Source organism: Symphalangus syndactylus, chromosome 8 (genome assembly GCF_028878055.3).
Source record: "Symphalangus syndactylus isolate Jambi chromosome 8, NHGRI_mSymSyn1-v2.1_pri, whole genome shotgun sequence".
Classification (NCBI taxonomy): Eukaryota; Metazoa; Chordata; class Mammalia; order Primates; family Hylobatidae; genus Symphalangus; species Symphalangus syndactylus.
Window position 1 is genome coordinate 73,507,469 of NC_072430.2, and position 24,680 is coordinate 73,532,148.

The 24,680-nt window shown below is 38.6% G+C and overlaps 1 protein-coding gene across 4 annotated transcripts in view; it reads right to left on the reverse strand.

Annotated features, from left to right (window-relative positions):
- Positions 1–903: 903 nt before the first annotated feature.
- The window catches only part of CFAP210 (cilia and flagella associated protein 210), a 53,940-nt gene continuing 30,163 nt past the window's right edge, over positions 904–24,680 (reverse strand). For all 4 annotated transcript variants that reach the window (XM_055289641.2, XM_055289642.1, XM_055289643.1 and 1 more), the window contains 5 exons: positions 21,623–21,779; positions 9,164–9,303; positions 5,524–5,716; positions 4,355–4,519; positions 904–1,347 (listed from right to left, as the gene is read on the reverse strand). In XM_055289641.2, coding sequence (XP_055145616.1) covers positions 1,009–1,347; positions 4,355–4,519; positions 5,524–5,716; positions 9,164–9,303; positions 21,623–21,779 — 994 coding nt within the window. In that variant the 3' untranslated portion in view covers positions 904–1,008. The remainder of the gene's footprint in view (positions 1,348–4,354; positions 4,520–5,523; positions 5,717–9,163; positions 9,304–21,622; positions 21,780–24,680) is intronic.

A 24,680-nucleotide genomic window follows, 5' to 3' on the forward strand; every position in this document is an offset into this window, starting at 1 on the left:
TAGAAATGGTTAAGACATTAAATTAGGTGTTCTGTGTTTTTTACCTCAATAAGAAATGAAAAAAAAAATAAAAAGAAACAATGGGGGAATGCAGTTCACAAAATCACACAAAATTCAGTGGTACTAAGTACATTCACAGTATTGTGTAGCCATGACCATTATCTAGTTCCAGAAGTTTTTGGTGCTCCACCTGGAAACCCCCTACTCATGAAGCAGTCACTCCCCATTCCCCTTCCCCACAGCCCCTGGTAACTGCTAATCTGCTTTGTCTCTTTGGAAACAAGTTTTGTTGTCTAAAGTTGGCAAAACTACATGTAGAATTATTTTAAGTTACCTCAAAACATGATAATGTGCACATGTCTAGTAAGACACACTCTATAAACCACAAAGAAGTCCATTCAATAATCCTATTAGTGTAATAATGCTGGTAGTGTTATCTGATACTAACTGCTGAAGGACAAAGCAAATAAGCATATGAATTTCTGCTGAAGAGAAAAGAAATATATCAAGGAGAATATTATTCAGCCATAAACCAAAATGAGGCACTGATAAATGGCACAACATGGATGAACCTTGAAAATATGCTAAGTGAAATAAGCCAGACACAAAAGGCCACGGTATGATTCTGTTTATTCAAAATACCCAGTATAGGCAAAGCAGATAAAGTTACCAGGGGCTGTGGGGAAGGGGAATGGGGTTTCTAGTAAGAGCACTGAAAAATTCTGGAACTACACAATGGTCATGGCTACACAATATTTTGAATGTACTTAATACCACTGAATGTACATTTAAAAAGTAAATTTTACTTGTGTATTTTACCACAGTTAAAAAAAGAATCTCAAAATTGGGGTTTTATATATACCCAAAAGAAATACTGAGAACAATCAATTAAATCAGACATAATTGTACTTAGATGAAGAACAGCTTTATTAACAGAAATCCATTTACATTTGAAGCTCATATATGCTACAACTTAGTCTTCTCAATGTTAAAAATAATTTTTTTCTACTATGTAAAACCTAGCCTTCTCTTTGACTTTTGAAAATTATATTTTGGTCCCTCAGAGTTATAAAAAGGGAGCTGGACTCCAGTAATATCATTTGCCTGATAGCTGGGTCTTAATCCACCTCTGTCCACAAACACTGGTCCATGGCCACCTCCAGGTCCTTCCTGTACAGCTTTTACAAGAGGGTAAATATATTTATTTGTTGTTTCCGATTCAAGTTCAATTACCTCTCTGGCATAGTCCTGAAATTCTTTCTCCTTTTCAGCCACAAGAGCTTCAGTAAGTCTGCAATAATCTAATTCTGCTTGTTTTGCTTGCTTTGCATTAAACTTATTTTTGGCCTATTTGGGAAAGAAAGGAAATATAACTTAATATTGGTTAAGAACATGAACTTTCTAAATATACATAGCATTTGAAAATGTAGGTATAATTTTCTAAACTCATTGATACTTTACAAGTTCTGATTTAACAACTATATACTATCATTTATTTCAGAATCTTTCCTATCATGCTCAAAGTAGTGGTGCAATGAAACCTTTATTAATAGCCTTATGTGATACATTTGCAAATAACAGTGAAATAGCAAAAATTATGAAATTTAGATAAAACTCAGGTAACTGAGTTTAGAGTTTAGATAAAACTCAGGTAACTGAGTTTCAACCACTTATAAGATGTGAACTTTGGTGATTTAGAATGCACACCCACCATTGTCTCTAACCATCCACTATTCTGGAGGAATTCACTAAACTCTACTGTGCTGGGTCAGCCCTATATACCATGTCCCCAGCCACATAAGATTAAATCAGCAGTGAATATCTGGACTAAAACCATTTACATTATCTATTTCCCAAAAATTTAAAATTGGAACAATGAGTGACATTTATCAATGTAGGTTGAGAAGGCACTGAGTGGAGTAAGTAGGCAATTTGCCAAAAGCCAATTTACCAATATTTTATACAAATTTTGTCTTTTAATCGTTTATATTAATTTACATTGGATGAGATTCTTTTTATGGCTTTTCTGTGATGCTCTGGTTGGTAACTTTTCATTTTGTATTCTCTGTGGCATTTTAAGAAATGTTGAGTTTGTTTTTTAAAATAACAGTGACTACTTAGGAATATATTTAATATTCATAAAAATATTTCTCAAAATCCAAAATGTTAGCATAAAACAGTAGCCCAACCCTGATATCTACCATAAATTTAAATTTTTGTTGGAATAGAGCAACCATTATTAGTGTGAAGTATCAAGTTTTTCATTATTGAGTGCTACAATTCAAAATTCAGTTTACATACTATTTGTGAAATTGGGGATAAAATACCAGAGTTTTAAAAAGTAGAAAATGACAATAAGATTGGAGAAAAAGTCAAAAAAAGGTTAAAATCTATCTCTAATCAAAGGCAAAATGCTAATATTTGGGAACTTAATAAGCAGCAATTTGGATATGTTAGTTTAGTAAATGTAGAAAAATAGTGAGGGAACAGAACCATTTGAAGCACAGAAAGGAAGTGACAACGGAAGGAAAGAATTACTATGATGGAACATGATTGGTACCTCACATTTGATATGCATTAAGCATAAATATAAATTTATAAAGAAAAATTTCCAAAAAATTAAGTTTAAAATCCTAAAAAATGCTAACAGATGAAGGTAAAGTACCTTCCAAGTACATTTGGAAGATAATAGCTAATTAACTATCTGAAAACTGGAAAATAAGCCAAAAAAAATCAAGTATCCTGTTTTTTCTTTAAAAATTGTACCTAAGAGGAATCAAGTATTTGATCAAGAAAACTTCTTAAAGACTTCAACAAGTAAATCAGAAGGATTCCAAATACTGATCTTATTTGATCGTGATTGAAACAACAAACTATTTTGGCACCTGGCCAAAAATTTAAAACTTTTATACATCAAAGATATTATCAACGGAGTGAAAAGGTAACTCATGGAATGGGAGAAGACATTTGCAAATCATGTATCTGATAAGAGATTTAATATACAGAATATTTTTAAAACTTCTAAAACCCAACAACAAAATTCCAATTCAAAAATGGAGGCCGGGTGCAGTGGCTCATGCTTGTAGTCCTAGCACTTTGGGAGGCCAGGGTGGGCACTTCAGGTCAGGAGTTCGAGACCAGCCTGGACAACATGGTGAAACCCCATCTCTGCTAAAAATACAAAAATTATCCCAGCATGGTGGTGGGCACCTGTAATCCCAGCTACTTGGGAGGCTGAGGCAGGAGAATTGCTTGAACCCTGGAGGCACAGGTTGCAGTGAGCTGAGAGCTGGTATCATGCCACTGCACTCCAGCCTGGGCAACAGAGCAAAACCCCGTCTCAAAAAAAAAAAAAAAAAAGTGAAAACCAAACAGAAAAGGACAAATATTGTCAGATTCCATTTATGAGGTACCTAGAATAATCAAATTCATTGAGATAGTAAAACAGAGGTTACCCAGACTGGAGAAAAGAGGGGATAGGGAGTTACTGTTTAACATGTACAGAGTTTTAGTACAGGATGATAAAAAAACCCTGGAGATGTATAGTGACGATGATCAATGTGCATGTACTCAATGCCTCTGAACTGTACACTTAACCATGCTTAAAATGGTACTTTTTATGTTATGTATATTTTACCACAATAGAAATCAATTTTAAAAAACTCAGCACTAAGAAAACAACCCAATTAAAAATTGGCAACACTCTTAAATAGACAGTTCACAAAAGAAGGTATGCAGATGGCTAGGAAGGATGTGAAAAAATGTCCATTATCTTTGGTCATTAGAGAAATGTAAAATAAAGCCATAAGATATCACTATACTAGAATAGTTAAAATTAAGGGATGACAATATCAAGTGTTGATGAGTATGTGGAGTAAGTTGTGCTCGCATACATTGCTGGTAGGAATGGAAAATGGTACAGCCATTTCAAAAACAGGTTTTAGTTACAAATGATTGGATGCTAGGTCCTCTACACATCTTTTAAAATCTGATATCTCCATTCACCTCAAATCTGAAACCTATGAGATCCCAATCAACATAGTCTCTGAGATATGGGAAAAAAGTAAAACAAGATGAGCATTATGGCCTCCACATGCATTTGTATTTTCTTTAATATTTACTGAAGTATAATAGACACTAAAGAAGGATAAACATTCATTTAAACGATAAAACTCACATGGGAACTTCACTGGACATAGAAACAAACCTCACATTTTTAATATATTTTATTGTGTCATAACCATAATGACCATTTTTTCTTACCTGACGAAACTGCTTGGGAGTAGAAAACTAGCATGAATTCTGTATTATATACTTATTACTAACGTAATTATAAACATTCAGGAATAATTACCATTTGCTGAATATGGGCATCTTGAACCTCTTGATGTTCTTTATCAGCTTTGCATTTTTTCTCCTTTTCATGTTCCCAGAAAATCTGATCTGCTTTCATGACAGCCAGCAATTGTTTTTTAGCCTCTATTTTTCTTTGTCTTTCTTCTTCCTCTTTATTTTTCATCTAGATGTTTAAAGGCAAAGGAAACAAATTAAAACCAGTTATAGCAACCAGTCTTGTCTGAAAAGGCACAGAGTCAGAGAGTTGAAGCAGAGGAGGGTCAGCCAGGAGCAATGCAGGAACAGAAAAGTGCATGCACCTGGGGTGGTTCCCATGCGGCCAGTTTACTTTCTTTTTGTTCTATTTCCTGAATATCAGAAAACACCCAAGTGCTATAGGACAATCCTTATTGGCTTGAAAAAGAAAATACAGGAAAAGAAAAGCAAGATCTTCTCAAGGAAGGGAAATGTATGTAAGTAAAAAATTAATTGCTCCAGCCATACGCGGTGGCTCACACCTGTAATCTCAGCACTTTGGGAGGCCGAGGTGGGCGGATCACCTCAGGAGGTCAGGAGTTCGAGACTAGCCTGACCAACATGGAGAAATCCTGTCTCTACTAAAAATACAAAATTAGCCAGGCATGGTGGTGCATGCCTGTAATCTCAGCTACTCTGGAGATTGAGGCAGGAGAATTGCTTGAACCCAGGAGGCGGAGGTTGCAGTGAGCTGAGATTGCACCACTGCACTCCAGCCTGGGCAACAAAAGCAAAACTCTGTCTCAAAAAAAAAAAAAAAACATTGCTCCAATGTGTATAAACTATCCAAATTAAATGTTATGACAGTCATGTAAGATATAAGTTTTGAAATATTAAGAAACAAACAGAAATGTATAATTTTTACATGGTTTGTCTTTAAAACATACAAATGAAAAGTATACCAAATAACCTTTGCGTTTCAGATGGTTCTGAAACAGAAGAGATTATTACTTTGCATCTATAAATATCTTTTTTGTAACTCATGTTATCTTTGTTAGGAAGTAAACATTGTCCAATTTCAAAAACATAGGAAGATAATTCATACATTGTTTTTAATATCTTGGCTAGTTTTTGGTTAGAGAGGCAGATGAGATGGAAAACAGTGGAAAGGTCCTAACTGTCTATTTTTATTTTCATAGTTGAATTGTTTACCACAATGGCTCTATATTCTGCAATTGTTTTTAATTCTGCTTTGTTTTTTTCATCTTTTTCTCTTTCTCTTTTTTCCCATTCAGCCTCAGCTTCTGCAATATCTCTAGCAATAATCATATCTTCATTGTCAGCTTTCTCTTTCAATAGTTCACTCAGGAAGTTATGTATTCTTTCTCTTCGTTTCTCCATAAGCCTATAACAAAATAACCATACTCGTCAAATCTTCATGAACAGATGTCCAGTGGAGCCAACATAATTTAATTAGGGAGTCTGAGATATTTTGCAGTCTTTTACAAAACTAACAGGAGCCCCATTGCTCCTTACATATATTAAGTGGACATTATTTTTTAACTATAAAGTAACATATATTCTAAAATCCAAAGACAGTAATATGTATAATACATCTGTGTGTGTGTGTGTGTGTGTGTGTGTGTGTGTGTGTGTGTGTGTGTAAGAAATAAGATCTTAAAATTATCTACATTGAAAAATATTTTAGGCCAGGTGTGGTAGCTCATGCCTGTAATCCCAACACTTTGGGAGGCTGAGGTGGTAGGATCGCTTGAGCCCAGGAGTTAAAAGACCAGCCTGGGCAAGATGGCAAGACCCCATCTCCACAAATTTTTTAAGCTGGGCGTGGTGGCTCATACCTGTAATTCCAGCACTTTGGGAGGCCGAGGCGAGCAGATCACGAGGTCAGGAGTTCGAGACTAGCCTGACCAACATGGTGAAACCCCGTCTCTACTAAAAATACAAAAATTAGCTGGGCGTGGTGGCAGGCGCCTGTAATCCCAGCTACTCAGGAGGCTGAGGCAGGAGAATCGCTTGAACCCAGGAGGCGTAGGTTGCAGTGAGCCGAGATCATACCACTGCACTCCAGCCTGGGCGACAGAGCGAGACTCTGTCTCAAAAAAAAAAAAAAAAATTTCGCCAAGCACAGTGGCACAGACCTGTAGTCCCAGCTACTCAGGAGACTGAGGCAGGAGGATTGCTTGAGCCCAGGGGTTCAAGGTGGCAGTGAGCTGTGTACCACTGTACTCCAGCCTGAGTGACAGAGTGAGACTCTTAAAAAAAAATTAAAAGAAAAAAAATTTTTTTTTAGACTGAGTCTGTCACCCAGGCTGGAGTGCAGTGGCACAGTCTCAGCTCACTGCAACCTCCGCCTCCTGGGTTCAAGCAATTCTCCTGCCTCAGCCCAGCTAGTTTTTGTATTTTTAGTAGAGAGGGAGTTTCACCATGTACCCAGGCTGATCTTGAACTCTTGACCTCAAGTGATCCGCCCGCCTCGGCCTCCCAAAATGCTGGGATTACAGGTGTGAGCCACTGCACCTGGCCACAGAAAATATTTCAATATTTTATCAGACTACCCTGCTTACTCTATCATTGGAGGCTGAGGCTATAAAAGGCCTTTATTTAAATAAAATCAAGGAAATAATCTAATAAAAGTTATCAAAATCCTAAATATCCATCCCCTCACAATACTCTGTCTGGAATTTATTCACAGCACTTTTTTAACTTGATCTGTTTAAATTTCCCCCTTTACACTATAAGGTTCCTTTTTTTTTTAAGAGACAGGATCTTGCTATGCTGGCCAGGCTGGTCTCAAACTCCTGGCCTCAAGCAATCCTCCTACTTTGGCCTCTCAAATTCGCTATGAGATTCCTCAGGTCAGAAATTGAATGGGTCCTCTCTCTAGTTAAGAGCTAAGCATGTGCCTGGTATATCATAAGAATAAATACATCTTGTTAAATCGGGGCATTTTTATTTATGAAATTGCATAAAAAATAATTTTGTTGTGACAAATTCACTTAGTGCATTGGCAAAGCAACATGTGAGAAATGATGAGAAAGGATACAGTGCATACTCCAAGGAAATTACAATTTAAAGTGGAGAAGACATTTATGCAAATGTCTTTATAGTTATACAACAGATAATAAATGCCATGAGAAAGCTAGAAAATGATATGCACAAATGAGAAAAAAAGCCTTCAGAGAAAAGGTGACATTTCTGGTAGAATTCCAAAAAATAGTATTTTAAACAGTTTTATTGATTGCTTACTGTGCTCCTGACACTATTCCAGGTGCTGGGGACAGACATCGCTGAACAAAAACATTAGAAGTTGGGCATGGTGGTGCGCACCTTTAGTCCCAACTACTCAAGAGGCTGAGATAGAAGGATCCCTTGAGGCTATGAGGTTGAGGCTACAGGGCACTGTGATCATGCCTGTGAATGGTCATTGTCCTCCACCCTGGGCAACATAGCAAGACCTCATCTCTAAAAAAAAGTTTTCATAAAAATAAAAATCTCTGCCCTCATGGGGCTTTCATGATTGCTGGAGGAGAGGGACAGTAAACAAAATAAATAGTTTTAAAAAATAGCCGAGCGTGGTGGCTCACGCCTGTAATCCCAGCACTTTGGGAAGCCGAGGTGGGCGGATCACGAGGTCAGGAGATCGAGACCATCCTGGCTAACATGGTGAAACCCTGTCTCTACTAAAAATACAAAAGAAAAATCAGCCAGGCCTGGTGGCGGGCTCCTGTAGTCCCAGCTATTTGGGAGGCTGAGGCAGGAGAATGGCATGAACCCGGGAGGCAGAGATTGTGCCACTGCACTCCAGCCTGGGCGACAGAGCGAGACTCCGTCTCAAAAAAAAAAAAAAAAAAAAAAAATATGTATATATATAGTGCTATTTATCAAGCAATGAGGGCGAGGAAAGCAGGTAAAGTGATAAGCAATTGGGGAGGGGGTATAATTTTAAATAAGGTAGTCAGAGAAAGCCTCAATGAGAAGGTAATATTTAAGTACAGATATGAAAGAGTTAAGAAAGCAAGTTACATGCTCTCTGGAGGTGAGCATTCCCTAGAGCAGGCAGAGGCCAGTCCAGTGCAGGTGAGAAGAGGGAGAGGAGGGAATAGTAAGAGAAGAGGTCTGAGGGATAAGGCTGGGAGGGATGAGCTGGGAAGATGGAAATTTGGGTAGGTGGAGAGCCTTATGGGCCATTGTAAAGACTAAGTGAGATGTGAAGCCATCAGAGGATTTTGCACAAGGGGAAAGCATGATTTAGACAGAAATCCCCTGTACTGCAATCTGGCCTCCTACTCTTTATACCCCATACCAAACTGCTCACTAATATAAGCAGTGTCCTCTAAATCTGATGAATACTTCATTTTAAAAATTGTACTTAATCCCATTGCGACCTAACACTGATGACTGCTCCCTTCTTACTGAGACTCTTCTCCCTGATGTTTCCCTGGTTTTCCTCCAATCTCTGGAAACTATTCATTGGTCTTCATGTTATCTTCTTTTTCCACTTGACTTTTAAATGGAGTTCCCTAGGGACTATGCCACCTTCATTTCTTACCTACCCACCCTAGGTGAGCTCATCTGTATCCACAACTCCAACTACCACTCATATACCAAAGGCTCACAAAGGCTCAGCTTATACTTCTTCTGGGACAGCAGATCAGCATTTCTGACCATCTACAAGATGATGTCCTCACACCCATGTCCCAAACTGAAATCAAGTCACTGAATGCTCTAGTCATATATAAAATAAGACCTCTGTTCCTAAAGACTACTCTCATAATCATAAAATCATAATAATTTCAGATAGTACTTTATTATACACATTATTAAAGCCTACCTGTGTGTTTCAGCCTCTTTTTCTTTCCCCATTTGTATAAGACACTTTTTTGCTTTGATGAATTTTCTAATCTTTTCATCTTCTTCCTCTTGCTGCTGTTGCTCTACAGCTTTGATAATATGTTTATCCTGCATATGTTCCTTGGGGGAAAAACTGTATATATTAACTTATCACAAAGAAAAATATCTTTCAACATATCAATAGCTAACAAGAACCTGTCAAATGGTCACAGCTTCTGACCCAGTTATTTCTCTCCTGGAAATTTTATCCCAAAGAGATGATCAGAGAAGTGCATAAAGATTTATGTGCCATGCACTTTATCTCAAAATTATTTATAATAGCAAAAAAATGGAAACAACCTCTAAATATTCAATCATAGAGAATAATCATTGAGAATATAGTTAAATAAATCATACTCTCAATTACATGAGATGTGATTCAAATAATATAATCAATAAGTAGGTGGGGGAAAGCAGAATGTGTAACATTACATAGTATATTCCAATTTCACAAATACATGTAAGTACAACTTTACAATGTATAAATGACTAGAAGAAATATGTCAAATGTTAACAGTAGTTATCCCTGTGGTATGAGATAATAGGTACATTTTATATCTTCTTAATGCTTTTCTGTATTTCTCTTCAAGTATCTCGTGTCTTTAAAGTATGTAATTTAAAATAATTGTATGATAAGAAAAAATACACCAAATATATATAAAGTTCATTTAATGTTTGAAGTCATATGGTTCAAAAGCCAAAAATGTTTTTTACATACAGTGTAGCGAGCGTCCTTCCACTCCATCCACTATGTCTCTTCCTAATCCTCCCTCCAGACTCAAATCACTATTGCTAGTTTCTTGTCCAAACTTTGCTTTTGCATACATATAAGAAAATACAGATATGTATTCTAACAAAAATTGTAAAAGTAGGTCACTAGTATTTAAAACAAAAAGTAAAATCTGTTCATATTAGCATATGTTCTATCTCAGCCTGAGTTAGCCATCATAAAAACAGATGCCATTGAGCACAATAGCCTGAATATATAGATATATTAGTATATTCTGTTATTTAGACAGGGTATCTGTTGCCCAGGGTGCAGTGGCATGATCATAGCTCATGAAAGCCTTGAACTCTGGGGCTCAAGGGAAACTCCCACCTCAGCCTCCAGAGTAGCTGGGGACAGGCACGAGCCACCGTGCCTGGCATATTCTGTTATTATGTAAATAGAAACCAATTCAAGGTAAAAGTTGTTAGGGGCATCACTTAATCTTCCAATATATTTATCACTCAGGGTCTACTATGTGCCCAGCACTCTTAACTAATCTCCTATTTTATGAGTTAATTTTAAAAGCCTGTAATCTGATTAGGAGATATATTGGTCAATATGATCAATATGAAAAACTAAAGCAAACAGCAAACTATTAAAAGTGATTGTTTTGGATAATTCCTTACATGTTTTATTTTGCTGTTTTCTCCAAGTTTATTCTAATATTCACAAATACTTTATAATACAAAAAAAATAGAGTTAATTAACACAGAGTTAATTCTCATTTTTCGATATTGAAAGCTTAAGCTCAAGGTCATATAGCCAGTAAATGGCAGAGTTAGCATTAAAAACTAGGTCTGTCCTACTCCAAGCCTACTTGGAGACATAAAAATTATTCCACCCATTAACCAAGAATTAGATTTTAATGAAAACAACATTTCAAGTAAAAGTCTTAGGAATTAAAATTTTCATAGCTAAAATAAAAAATTTAATAGAAGACTTAGAATACAAAGTTGAAACTCAGTAGAACAAAAAGAAAACTGCAGAAACAATTAGTTGCCTAAGCTTCATTAGCAACAGGACCCAGATTTTATTCAGGGTAGAAATATGCTCAGCTAAAAGACTACATGTCCAGCTTTCTTTTCAGCCAGGGGTAACAAAATTATGACCAATGAGATTCAGGGAAAACTATTAAGTGAGACTTCTTGGAAAATTCCTTAAAAGAAGAACAGCCTGGGCAACATACCAGAACCCATCTCTACAAAAGAGACCAGAAAAATTAGACAGGTATGGCAGCACATGCCTGTAGTCCCAGCTACCAGGCAGGCTGAGGTGGGAGGATCACTTAAGCCCAGGGAATCAAGGCTGCAGTGAGCCAACATCGTGCCACTGCACTCCAGCCTGGGAAACAGAGTGAGACCCTGTCTCAAAAAAAGAGGAAGAGGAAGAGGAAGAAGAGGAAGAAGAAGAAGGAGGAGGAGGAGAAGAGAGGAAGAAGAGGAAGAAGAAGAAGGAGGAGGAGGAGAAGAGAGGAAGAAGAGGAGGAAAGGAAGAAGAAAGAGGAAAGGAGGAGGAGGAGAAGGAGGAGAAGGAGGAGGAGGATGAAGTAGAGAAGGAGGAGGACGAGGAAGAGGAGGAGGAGGAGGATGAAGAGGAGGAGGAGAAGATGGTGGAGAAGGAGGTGCAGGAGGAGGAGGAGGAGAAGGAGGAGGAGACGGAGACAGGAAATAGAGTATTCCCTTTTGACCTTCATCCTTTCTTCCTTCTTGCTATCCAGAATGTGGACATGAGGGCTGAAACTCCAGCAGCTATTCAGGGCCATGAGGCAAACTTGAGGACAGATGCCATCTATGTACAAAGAATAACAGAGTAGACCGGGCATGGTGGCTCACACCTGTAATCCCAGCACTTTGGGAGGCCGAGGCAGGCAGATCACCTGAGGTCAGGAATTCAAGACCAGCCTGGCCAACATGGTGAAAACCCATCTCTACTAAAAACACAAAAATCAGTGGGGTATGGCGGTGGGTGCCTGTAATCCCAGTTACTTGGAAGGATGAGGTAGGGAGAATTGCTTGAACCCAGGAGGCAGAGGTTGCAGTGAGCTGAGATCATGCCACTGTACTCCAGCCTGGGTGACAGAATAAGACTCCATCTCAAAAAAAAAAAAAAAAGAACAGAGTAAAAAAAAAAAGAGAAGAAGGTGTCGAAGGTGTCTTAGTCCCTATTAACTCTATAGCTGCCATTACCAGACACCCCTGCACTTTAAACCTGTATATTATTTTAGGTTTTCTATCATATGCATTTAAGCCTTCTCTTAACTAATGAGAAAAGATTCTTAGACATTAGAGCATTATTTCAAAAAATCCAATGTCTATCAGAGGGATTCTAGAACAACAGAAAGATAAAATGGGAGGGGACAAAATTATCTAAGAAATAAAACAATAAAAGTTCTCAGGATGAAAGAAATATGAGTTTCCAGAATAAAAGCATCAACTGAATGCCCAGAAAAATGAATGAAGGCACATAATTCAAGGCACATCTGTAAAATTTTGGAGCACCAGAGATAAAGACAGGACCCTAAAACCATTCAGACAGAAAGAAGAAAAAGAAAAATGGCCGGACGCAGTGGCTCACGCTTGTAATCACAGCACTTCAGGAGGCCAAGGCGGACGGATCACTTGAGGCCAAGAGTTCGAGAGCAGCCTAGCCAACATGGCGAAACCCTGTCTCTATTAAAAGTACAAAAATTAGCCGGGTTATGTGGCACATGCCTGTAATCCCAGCTACTCGGGAGGCTGAGGCACAAGAAATGCTTAAGCCCGGGAGGCAGAGGTTGCAGCAGTGAGCCAAGATCATACCACTGCACTCCAGCCAGGGAGGCAGGGTGAAACTGTCTCAAAACAAAATGAAACAAAAAAAAAAAAAAAGAAAAGTAAAAATGATTACATATGTCAGAAGAAGATCGTCAATGGTATCATACTTTTCAATAGCAATACTGGATGCCAGAGGAATATAAAACAATACAAAATTCTGAATTCTGAACCCAGAATTCTATAACCAATCAAACTATAAATCATGCATGGCTTTAAAAGATAAGCTTTTCATACTATCATACTGGTCTTTAAAAAATAATAAAATAAAAATGGGTAAAAAATAAAATAAGCTTTTCAGATAATTAAAAAATTTTACCTCTCATACACTCGTTCTTAAGGAAGCTACTCGAAGGTGTATTATAGCAAGATGAGGGAGTAAATCAAGAAAGAAAAAGACATAAGCTTCAGGAAATCAGAGATTTAGCCCTAGAAAGTAATATTCTATGCACACATCACAGTTTTTAATGTTAACAAAGGTTAAACACATAACATACACCCTTACAAAAAAGGTCAAAATGTAAAATTAAAACTTTAAACTCTTACAAATTAAAAAAAAAGTTTGTGTTGGCTACCATTTGTACAACATATTTAAACATTTTCATTTTGTGGCAGCACATGAAAAAAGTGATAGTAGAAAATAAAGTCATTGGGGGTTTTCAGAATTGGCAGTTTTGCTGTGTAGGAGAAGCAAATAAATATTAGTTTCCCCAAAATTCACTTTGAAAATATTTAGATAAAAGTCACAGAATTTTTCTCAGTAGAGACCCCAATAATTAGCTGCTGTAGGTTACCTGTTTGAAAGGACAATATCTCTTTAGAGTATAACTTTACTAATTTGGATATAGAGAAGAAGTCTTAGGAATAAGAACATGATCTTAAAGGAGGGAAGAGGAACAGAGGAAGACATAAAAGCAAGAAAAATGTCATGGTAATTGCAATCACTAAAAAACTGTATTCTCAGTCAGTGCAGAATACTGTCTTCTGTCTACAACAGGTGCTTATTCCCAAACTGTTATTGCAGCATGGATTTAATTTGCTTGGAGTTAGTCTGATCATTCAAATGTTTTATTGTGTACTAGAGAGCATTTAGAAGATATTTTACACTATTAGGAGGTTGGTCCTTAAGAACTTTGATACAGGCCAGTTGTGGTGGCTCACATCTATAATCCCAGAACCATGGGAGGCCAAGGCAGGAGGACTGCTTGACCTCAGGAGTTGGAGACCAGCCTAGGAAACATACCCCATCTCTATAAAAAATTTTTAAAAGTAGCCAGGCATAGTGGTGTACACCTAGTCCCATCTACTCAGAATGCTAAGGTGGGAGAATCACTTAAGCCTGGGAAGTCAAGGCTTCAGTGAGCCATAATCATGCCACTGCACTCCAGCCTGGGCAACAGAGCAAGACCCTACCTCAAAAAATAAAATAAATAAAAAATCAGGAAGATGTGTTACCTTTGTCTACAAGATTGGGCTTTAAAAAAAAAGAACTTGGTACAACCTTTCATACCAAGTTTGGAAGTTTTGGCAAATGCTCCCACTGAATATACTTAATCATAGAGTCTTATGATACCTACTGTATTAGTCCATTCTCAAATTACTATAAAGAACTACCTGAAACTGGGTAATTTATGAAGAAAAGAGGTTTAAATAGGCTCGCAGTTCCACAGGTTGTACAGGAAGCATGGCTGGGAGGCCTCAGGAAAGTTAACAATCATGTCATAAGGCAAAGAGGAAGTGAGCATGTCTTCACATGATGGTAAGACAGAGAGAGCGTGAAGGTGGAAGTGCTACACACTTTTAAACAACAAAATCTCATGAGAATTCACTCACAAGACAGCATTAGGAGGATGGTGTTAAACCATTAGAAACCACCTCCCATGATCTAATCACTTCCCATCAGGACCCACCTCCAACATTCGGGACCACAATTCAACAAGGGATTTGGGTGGCAACACAGAGCCAAACCATATCATTCTGCTCTTAACCCCTCCCAAATCTCATGTCCTTCTCATATTTCAAAACCAATTATGCCTTCCCAACAGTCCCCAAAGTCTTAACTCATTCCAGCATTAACTCAAAAGTTCAAGTCCAAAGTCTCATCTGAGACAAGCAAGTCCTTCCCACCTATGAGGCCATAAAATAAAAAACAAGCTAGTTAATTTCAAGATACAATGGAGATTCAGGCATTGGGTAAATGCTCCTGTTCCAAAATGGAGAAATTGGCCAAAACAAAGGGGCTATAAGCCCCATGCAAGTCGCAAACCCAGCAGGGCAGTTATTAAATCTTAAAGTTCCTAAATAATCTTCTTTGACTCAATGTCTCATATCCAGGGCATTCTGATGCAAGGGGTGGGCTCCCATGGCCTTGGGCAGTTCCACCCCATGTCTCTGCAGGATACAGCCCCCTCAGCTGCTTTCATGGACCAGTGTTGAGTGCCTGAGGCTTTTCCAGGTGCACAGTGCAAGATGTCAATGGATCTACCATTCTGGGGTCTGTAGGATGGTGGCTGACATGGTTTGGCTCTGTGTCCCCACCCAAATCTTCTCTTGAATTGTACTTCCATAATTCCCACATGTTGTGGGAGAGATCCGGTGAGAGATAACTGAATCATGGGGGCAGTTTCCTCCATACCATTCTCATGATAATGAATAAGTATCATGAGATCTGATGGTTTTATAAAGAGGAGTTCTCCTGCACAAGCTCTCTCTGCCTGCTGCCATCCACGTAAGACATGACTTGCTCCTCCTTGCCTTCCACCATGATTGTGAGGCTTCCCCAGCCATGTGGAATTGTAAATCCAATTAAACCTCTTTCTTTTGTAAATTGTCCAGTCTCAGGTATGTCTTTATCAGCTGTGTGAAAATTGACTAATACAGTAAATTGGTACCAGCAGAGTGGGGTGTTGCTGAAAAGATACCTGAAAATATGGAAGTGACTTTGGAACTGAGTAACAGGCAGAGGTTGGAACAGTTTGCAGCACTCAGAAGAAGACAAGAAAATGTGGGAAAGTTTGGAACTTCCTAGAGACATGTCAAATGGCTCTGACCAAAAACCTGATAGCGAAATGGACAATAAGGTCCAGGGTGAGGTGGTCTCAGATGGAGATGAAGAACTTGTTGGGAACTGGAGCAAAGGTGAGTCTTGTTATGTTTTAGCAAAGAGACCAGTGGCATTTTGCCCCTGCCCTAGAGATATGTGGAACTTTGAATCTGAGAGAGATGATTTAGGGTATCTGGCAGAAAAAAATTCTAAGAAGCAAAGCATTCAAGGGGTGACTTGGGCGCTGTAAAAAGCATTCCTGCTCTAGATCTCTAAAGCAGGGACTAAAGGCTACTGGTTTCCTTACTAAAGCATGGTAAGAGTGACCTTTACTCCATTTCCCAATAAGTTCCTCATCTGCATCTAACACCAACTTAGCCTGGACTTCATTGTCCATATCACTATCAGCATTTTGGTTACAACCATTCAACAAGTCTCTAGGAAGTTCTAAACTTTCTCTCATCTTCCTGTCTTCTTCTGAGCTCCTGTTTCAACCTCTGTCTCTTACCCAGTTCCAAAGTCACTTCCATATTTTCAGGTATATATAGCAATGCCCCACTCCCAGTACCAATTTTCTGTATTAGTCCATTTTCACACTGCTATAAAGAACTACCTGTGACTGGGTAATTTATAAAGAAAAGAGGTTTAATTGACTCAGTTCCACAGGCTGTACAGAAAGCCTGGCTGGGGAGCGCTCAGGAAACTTACAATCATGGCAGAAGGCAAAGGGGAGGCAAGGCACATCTTTACATGGCAGCAGTAGAGAGAGTAAAGGGAAAAGTGCTACACACTTTTAAACAACCAGATCTCATGTGAACTTACTATCATGAGAACAGCAAGGAGAAAATCCACCCCCATGATCCAATCCCATCCCACCAGGTCCCTCCCTGAACACTGGGAATTACTTGGTGGGGACACAGAGCCAAACTATATCAACCTCTTAGCCATTTGTATGTCTTCTTTTGAGAAATGTCTATTCAGATATTTGCCCATTTTTAAATCAGATTATTAGATTTTTTTTCCTATTGAGTTGTTTGAGCTCCTTATGTATTCTGGTTATTAATCTCTTGTCAGATAGATAATTTGCAAATACTGTCTCCCATTCTGTGGGTTGTCTCTTCACTGTTTTTTTTTCCTTTGTTGTGCAGAAGCTTTTTAACTTGATATGATCCCATTAGTCCCATTTTGCTTTAGTTGCCTGTGCTTATAGGGTATTACTCAAGAAATCTTTGTCCAGTCCAATGTCCTAAAGAGTTTCTTCAAGTTTTCTTCTAGTAGTTTCATAGTTTGAGGTCTTAGATTTAAGTCTTTAATCCACTTTGATTTTATTTTTAAGTATATATATATATATATAGAGAGAGAGAGAGGTGGGGTCTTGCTACGTTGCCCAGGCTGGTCTCAAATTCCTGGCCTCCAGTGATCCTCCTGCCTTGGCCTCCCAAAGTGCTGGAATTACAGGTGTGAGCCACTGTGCCTAGCCTAATTTGATTTTTGTATATGGTGAGAGATAGGGGTCTAGTTTCATTCTTTTGCATATGGATATCCAGTTTTCCCAGCACCATTTATCGAAGAGACTGTCTTTTCCCCTATGTATGTTCTTGGCACCTTTGTCGAAAATGAGTTCATTGTAGGGATTGAGCACGGTTGCTCACACTTGTATTCCAAGCACTTTGGGAGACGGTGGCAGACAGATCTCTTGAGGTAGGAATTTGAGACCAGCCATGGCCAACATGGTGAAACCCCATCTCTACTGAAAAATACAAGAATTAGCCAGGCATGGTGGTGGGTGCCTTAATCCTTGCTATTCAGGAGGCTGAGGCAGGAGAATCACCTGAACCTGGGAGGCAGAGGTTGCAGTAAGCCAAGATCACACCCCTGCACTCCAGCCTGGGCAACAGAGCAAGACTCCATCTCAAAAACAATTTTAAAATAAATAAAAATTTAAAAATAAGAAAATGAGTCCACTGTAGGTGTGTAAATTTATTTCTGGGCTCTGTATTCTGTTCCATTGGTCTATGTATCTTTTTTCATGCTGGTACCACACTGTTTTGGTTACTATATCTCTGTAGTATAATTTGAAGTCAGGCAATGTGGTTTCTTTGGTTTCATTCTTTTGTTCAGGATAGTGTTAGCTATTCTGGGTCTTTTGTGGTTCCATATAAACTTTAGGATAGTTTTTTCTATTTCTGTGAAGAATGTCAGTTGGTATTTTGACAGGGATTGCATTGACTCTGTAGTTTGCTTTCAGTAGTATGGACATTTGAATAGTAGTGATTCTTCCAATCCATGAACATGGAATATCTTTCCGTTTTTGTGTCTTCTTCAATTTCTTTCATCAGTATTTTATAGTTTTCATGGTAGAGATCTTTCACTTCTTTAATTCCTTATTTTATTTGTAGCTTTGTAAATGGGATTACTTTCTTGATTTCTTTTTCAGATTGTTTGCTGTTGGCATACAGAAATGTTACTGATTTTTATGTGTTGATTTTGTGTCCTGCAACTTTACTGAATTTGCTAATCAGTTCTAATACATTTTTGGCACAGTCTTTAGGGCCTTCCAAATATAAGATCATATCATCTGCAAACAGGGATAAATTGACTTCTTTCTTTCTATTTTTGATGCCCTTTGTTTCATTCTCTTGTCTGATTGCTCTAGCTAGGACTTTCAGTACATTTTTGAATAACAGTGGTGACAATGGACATCCTTGTTGTATTCCAGATTGTAGAGAAAGGCTTTCAAATTTTCCCCATTCAGCATGGTTCTTAGCTGTGGGTCTGTCATATATGGCTTTAATTATGTTGAAGTATGTTCCTTCTATCCCGTTTTGTGAGGATTTTTATCATGAAAGAGTGTTGAATTTTATCAAATGCTTTTTCAGCATCATTTGGTTTTGTCCTTCATTCTGTTTATATATCACATTGATTGATGTCCATATGTTGAACCATCCTTGCATCCCAGGGATAATTCCCACTTGGTCATGATGAATTATCCTTCTAATGTATTGTTGAATTAGTTTGCTACTACTTTGCTGAGAATTTCTGCACCAACATTCATCAGAGACAGTGGCCTGTAGTTTTCTTTTTTTGATGCGTCTTTGTCTGGTTTTGGTATCAGGGTAATACTGGCATCACAGAATGAGTGTGAAAGTATTCCTTTTAAAAGTATGTTTTAAGTGTGAAAGTATTCCTCCTCTATTTCTCAGAATAGTCTGAGTAGGATTGGCATTAGTTCTTGTTTGGAGGTTTGGTAGAATACAGCAGTGAGGCCACTGGGTCCCAGGCTTTTCTTTACTGGAAGACTTTTTATCATGGCTTCAATCTCATCCCTTGTTACTGGTCTATTTAGGTTTTGGATTTTTTCATGGTTCAATCTTGATAGGCTGTATGTGTCTAGGAACTTATCCATGTATTCTTGATTGTCCAATTTATTGACATATAGTTGCTCATACTAGCCTCTAATGATCCTTTGAATTTCTGCAGCATCAGTTGTAATGTCTCATTTTTCATCTCTGAGTTTTTTTATTCAGGTCTTCTCTTTTTTTCTTAATCTGGCTAGAGGTTTGTAAATTTTGTTTATCTTTAGAAAAAAAGGTAACTTTTCTGGCTGGGCACGGTGGCTCAAGCCTGTAATCCTAGCACTTTGGGAGTCAAAGGCGAGCAGATCACAAGGTCAGGAGTTCAAGACCAGCCTGGCCAACATGGTGAAATCTCGTCTCTACTAAAAAAAATACAAAAATTAGCTGAGCGTGGTGGTGCATGCCTGTAATCACAGCTACTCAGGAGGCTGAGGCGGAAGAATCGCTTGAGCCCAGGAGGCGGAGGTTACAGTGAGCTGAGATCACACCATTGCACTCCAACCTGGTTGACAGAGCAAGACTCTGTCTCAAAAAAAAAAAATCAACTTTTCATTTCACTGTTTTGTTTTGTTTTGTTTCTTTCAATTTCATTTATTTCTGCTCTGATCTTTATTATTTATTTTCTTCTACTAATTTTGCACTTGGTTTGTGTCTAGGGATTTTGGGTTTGGTTTGCTCTTGCTTTTCTAGTTCTTTAAGATGCCTCATTAGGTTGCTTATTTTATATATATATATATATATATTTTTTTTTTTTTTTTCTTTGAGACAGAGTCTTGCTCTATTGCCCAGGCTGGAGTGCAGTGGCACAGTCTTGACTCACTGCAACCTCCACTTCCGGGCTCAAGCAATCCTCCAGCCTCAGCCTCCTGAGTAGCTGGGACCACAGGTGTGCACCACCATGCCTGGCTAATTTTTGTATTTTTTGTGGAGACAGGGTTTCACCATGTTGGCCAGGCTGGTCTGGAACTCCTGAGCTCAAAGAGATCTGCCTGCCTTAGCTTCCCAAAGTGCTAGGATTATAGGCATGAGCCACTATGCCTGGCCTGATGGTACATTATTAATCCTTATACAACTCAATGTTCTTCTATAATAGCTGAAATCATTCTGTATAGCAGGATTTGTCATACTGAGTTCATCAAACCAGAGTGTGAAATGAAGAACTTCTGCAAACTCTTTAGCAGAAGCCTGTTCTTGCACTAGATGCTGGGTGGGAGAATATGGGGTACTTGTCAAGGCTCCCTGAAGACCTTTTAATGCTGCTTCTAACCACCGAGACAATTCATAAAATTTCTTTAATTTGCCTCCCAGTGGAACAAATGCACCCCATGCCTTCTCTTGCAACTTCTCATCTCCTTGCTGCTGGATTACCTCTTGTATTTCATGGTCATCTCCTCTGTATGACTGCAAGTCCTCCAAGATGCCGTTTGCATCTTTCAATACTACATTCACCTAATTAATTATAAATTTCCTTCTCAGATTCTGTAGGCTGGGCATTTTCAGGCACTGCTCGTAATTCTATCCTTATCCTTTTATCCTCCTCTTGAACCTCCAAGCACTCTCAGCCCCTCTCCTCTGCCCTCCAGGGGCTGAGCTGCACAGACAGCTCCTCAGCAGTGCTAGGGAAAGCCCCAGGCCTGGAGCTAGAGAGCAGTGGCACTGGGACTAGGAGCCCCTCCAAACATGCCCATGTGGTGAACTGCGACAAAAATATTACCATTTGTGGAGCACATATTAATGGTACAACAGACACTAAACATAAATCACCCCATTCATTCCTCACAACTCTCAAGAAAATAAATTCATTGTTTTAAAATCTCATTTTCTCTTCTCTCTTTCTTGTTCATGCATGAGAGCACATGCACATAAAACCACAGCAAATATAGCTATCCCAAAAGTATGCACTCCCTTAGAAACCCAACTTAATAGCAACTTGTTTTCTACTCCACTTTTTTTTTAAATATTAAAAGTTAGGCATTTGCAGACACAGAAAGACAAATATATTATGTTCTCATTCATTATGTGTGAGCTAAAAAGTGATCTAGTGGAGGCAGGGACTAGAATGACAGTTATTCTATCAGAAGCTGGTAAGGATGTGGAGACACAGTTGGGATGTACAAACTTATAGTTAGATATAAGGAATAAGTTCTAGTGTTTGATAGCCTAGTGGGGGGACTATAGTTAACAACAATATATTGTACATTTCAAAATAACTAGAAGATTTGAAATGTTCCCAACACAAAGAAATGATAAATGTTCAAGGTGACAGATAACCTAAATTCCCTTACTTGATCATTACATAATGTATGCATGGGTCAAAATACCACATGTACTCCATAAACATGTACAAATATATTATATATCAATTTTAAAAATTGGGCATTTGACTTTGAACCCCTTTGGAACTTTTGCACTTTCAACTTACAAGAAACCATCTCCTGCTTTCATGCATCTCTTCTCTTTTCTTTTCTAGTTTTTTTCTCATTTCAATTTCATATAATGCATTCTGTCGCTTTATTTCTTCAGCATCTTTTTCTTCATGTTTTTTCCTTCTTTCCTCTTCTTCCTCATGTTCCTTTATTCTAAAGCAAAAACATAATTATAATTGAGAACAAAGCAGAAAAATAGGTTATATTTTTAGGAAATGAATTCAATTCCAACCTGGAATGAGTTGAAGCTGCAAGGAAGAACTTGTGAATTTCTTTGGGGGAAAAGAACAGACATTAAATAGCAGTGACTAAAACTAATCCAATCTTGGTTAACCTAGAATTAGCAATACTTTCCTTGCTTCAAAATTTATTTCATTACTCACCCAAGTAAGTGTTCTTTTCCTTTAGAAAGAACCAGTTAATGGGATGACAGTAAAAAGAAATGGTGATATTATTTTACAGAAAGGTTCCTAATCCCTAGTGCTTCCCAACTTCAGCCCTAGATGATGCTACATAAGCCGTGGGCCTAGCCTCTCAAGGAATGCGGTTTGATGGAATGAAAGGAAGAAAGGTATCCTTACTCAACTGACCACTTGGGTTGTAATTCTTTCTGTAGCCAATACTGACTAGCTGATAATTTCTTCTGAGTGGTGAGCCTCCCTGGCTGTCTTTCAGAACTTATGTGTGAGTTCCTCAGAGATCCCTGAGGGTCCTCCTCACTGCAGAGCCCTGATCTGAGTGATTTAGCTCCAGCTCCATCTCTTCAACTCACCCCTAAACCCCACCACCATCGCTACCAGGAGCTCCCACTCTAAGCAGTTTATTAAAGACTCCAGGTCTTGGCCGGGCGCAGTGGCTCACGCTTGTAATCCCAGCACTTTGGGAGGCCGAGGCGGGCGGATCACGAGGTCAGGAGATCGAGACCACGGTGAAACCCCGTCTCTACCAAAAATACAAAAAAATTAGCCGGGCGTGGTGGCGGGCGCCTGTAGTCCCAGCTACTCGGAGAGGCTGAGGCAGGAGAATGGCGTGAACCCGGGAGGCGGAGCTTGCAATGAGCCGAGATCGCGCCACTGCACTCCAGCCTGGGTGACAGAGCAAGACTCCGTCTCAAAAAAAAAATAAAAATAAAAATAAAAATAAAGACTCCAGGTCTCAAAGGCCCTTCATCCAGCAGCCAAACCTCTGCATACTGGCAAGACAGTGCAAGTCCAAGTTGTCTCCTTGCCCATGGAAAACTCATGCATCCTTGCTAGCCAATCAACAATATACAGGCTTTCTCACTACTCTATCTGCCCTCTCTCTCTTTTTTTTTTTTTCCTGAAAAGGTAGGCATAGGGCAGGTCGACAACCCACCTAAATAGATGAATGTCTGAGGAATAAACCTTTCTTTTTTAAAAAAAATTTTTTTTCTATAGAAATGGGGTCTTGCTATGTTGCCCAGGCTGGTCTCAAACTCCTGGCCTGAAGCAATCCTCCCGCCTAAGCCTCCCAAAGTGTTGAGATTACTGGCATGAGCCAATGTACCCAGCCAACCTTTCTTTCATATGCACCCAATCGAGAAAACATTTTTTACTGGAGTCCCCTCACTCAGGTTCAGGGAAGGGAAAATTTCCTTCCCCTATGCCATGGAGGACTGTACAGTTAAGTGAGCCAACCAGTTCACTTTGTTATTGTTAAGCCAATTCAGGACAGGAGATTCCTACTTGATTCATCTGTGCAGAATAATAAGCTTTAGAGTCAGAGTCACTCTCTTTAGGAGGAGGTAAGAAAAAGATCACTGTTGGCCAATGCTAAACCAGGTTTATGATTGCCCTAAAAAAAATTTAAAAAAAAAACCAAGCTTCCAGAATTTTGTTAGAATTATTTAATATTTTATATCTACCAATCTCCTAGAAGCAAACTCACAAGTCAACAATCAAGATTTGAAGAACATGGCTGGGCGCGGTGGCTCACGCCTGTAATCCCAGCACTTTGGGAGGCCAAGGTGGGCAGATCACCTGAGGTCAGGAGTTTGAGACCAGCCTGGCCAACATAATGAAACCCCATCTCTACTAAAAAAAAAAAAAAAAAAAAAATTTAGCTGGATGTGGTGGTGTCCACCTGTAGACCCAGCTACTTGGGAGGCTGAGGCAGGAAATCGCTTGAACCTGGGTGGCAGAGGTTGCAGAGAGCTGAGATCACGCCACTGCACTCTGGCCTGAGTGAGAGCAAGACCCTGTCTCAAAAAAAAAAAAAAAAAAAAAAAAAAAAAGATTTGAAGAACATTGTAAAAAGAGATTTATCCAATTCTAAGACCAGAAGCTTTTGAAGTTTTTAAATTGCTACTTTAAGAGAAAACAACAAGATACTTTAAAATTTTTCAACTTTAGCATTTCTTAGCAAATCTGGAAATCACTAACATAACTATGCACCCATTGGATAATTTGTCATTTCAGCAAAAAATTCATCTATTCTAAGAATAATAACAAAAATATCTCTAATGTCAGTTAAAATGTAATATATTGCCAGTGACTTACATAATAATTTACAGTAATTAAAAATTTAATTAGCTGTCAAAAGAGACTTTTTCTTTAGTTTGGGTAGTTTGAATAGACTTGTCATCTATATGCCATTAATTTGGCTTAATGTAAAATTGACTTGTTGAAGTAAATTTGAGATCCTCTAGTTCAAGGAAGAAACACATAACATTCATATCATTACTTCCAACTCCCATTCCCAAAGCAGAGTCAGCAACCAGCACAAAACTCTGTCCTGCTGATTCTTGGTCCTTCTCAAACAATGCATTGGGCAGCCTCTACCAGGCAATCAGAGTTGAATATGTCAATGCCTTGCTCTCCTTGAGTCAGCTCCTTGCTATCCTTGATTCACATTCTGAAGGTTCCAAACCTGTATTTATCTAGCACAGATCTGATTCTTGGGCTTATATAGATGTTGTATAGTTCTCCTGTAAAAGCAAGAAAGATCACTACCCAAAATTTGGTTCAGATGTCCAGACTGATGACACTACATTCCAAGAAAACTTGGTAGAAAGTATTACTCACATGAGGGACT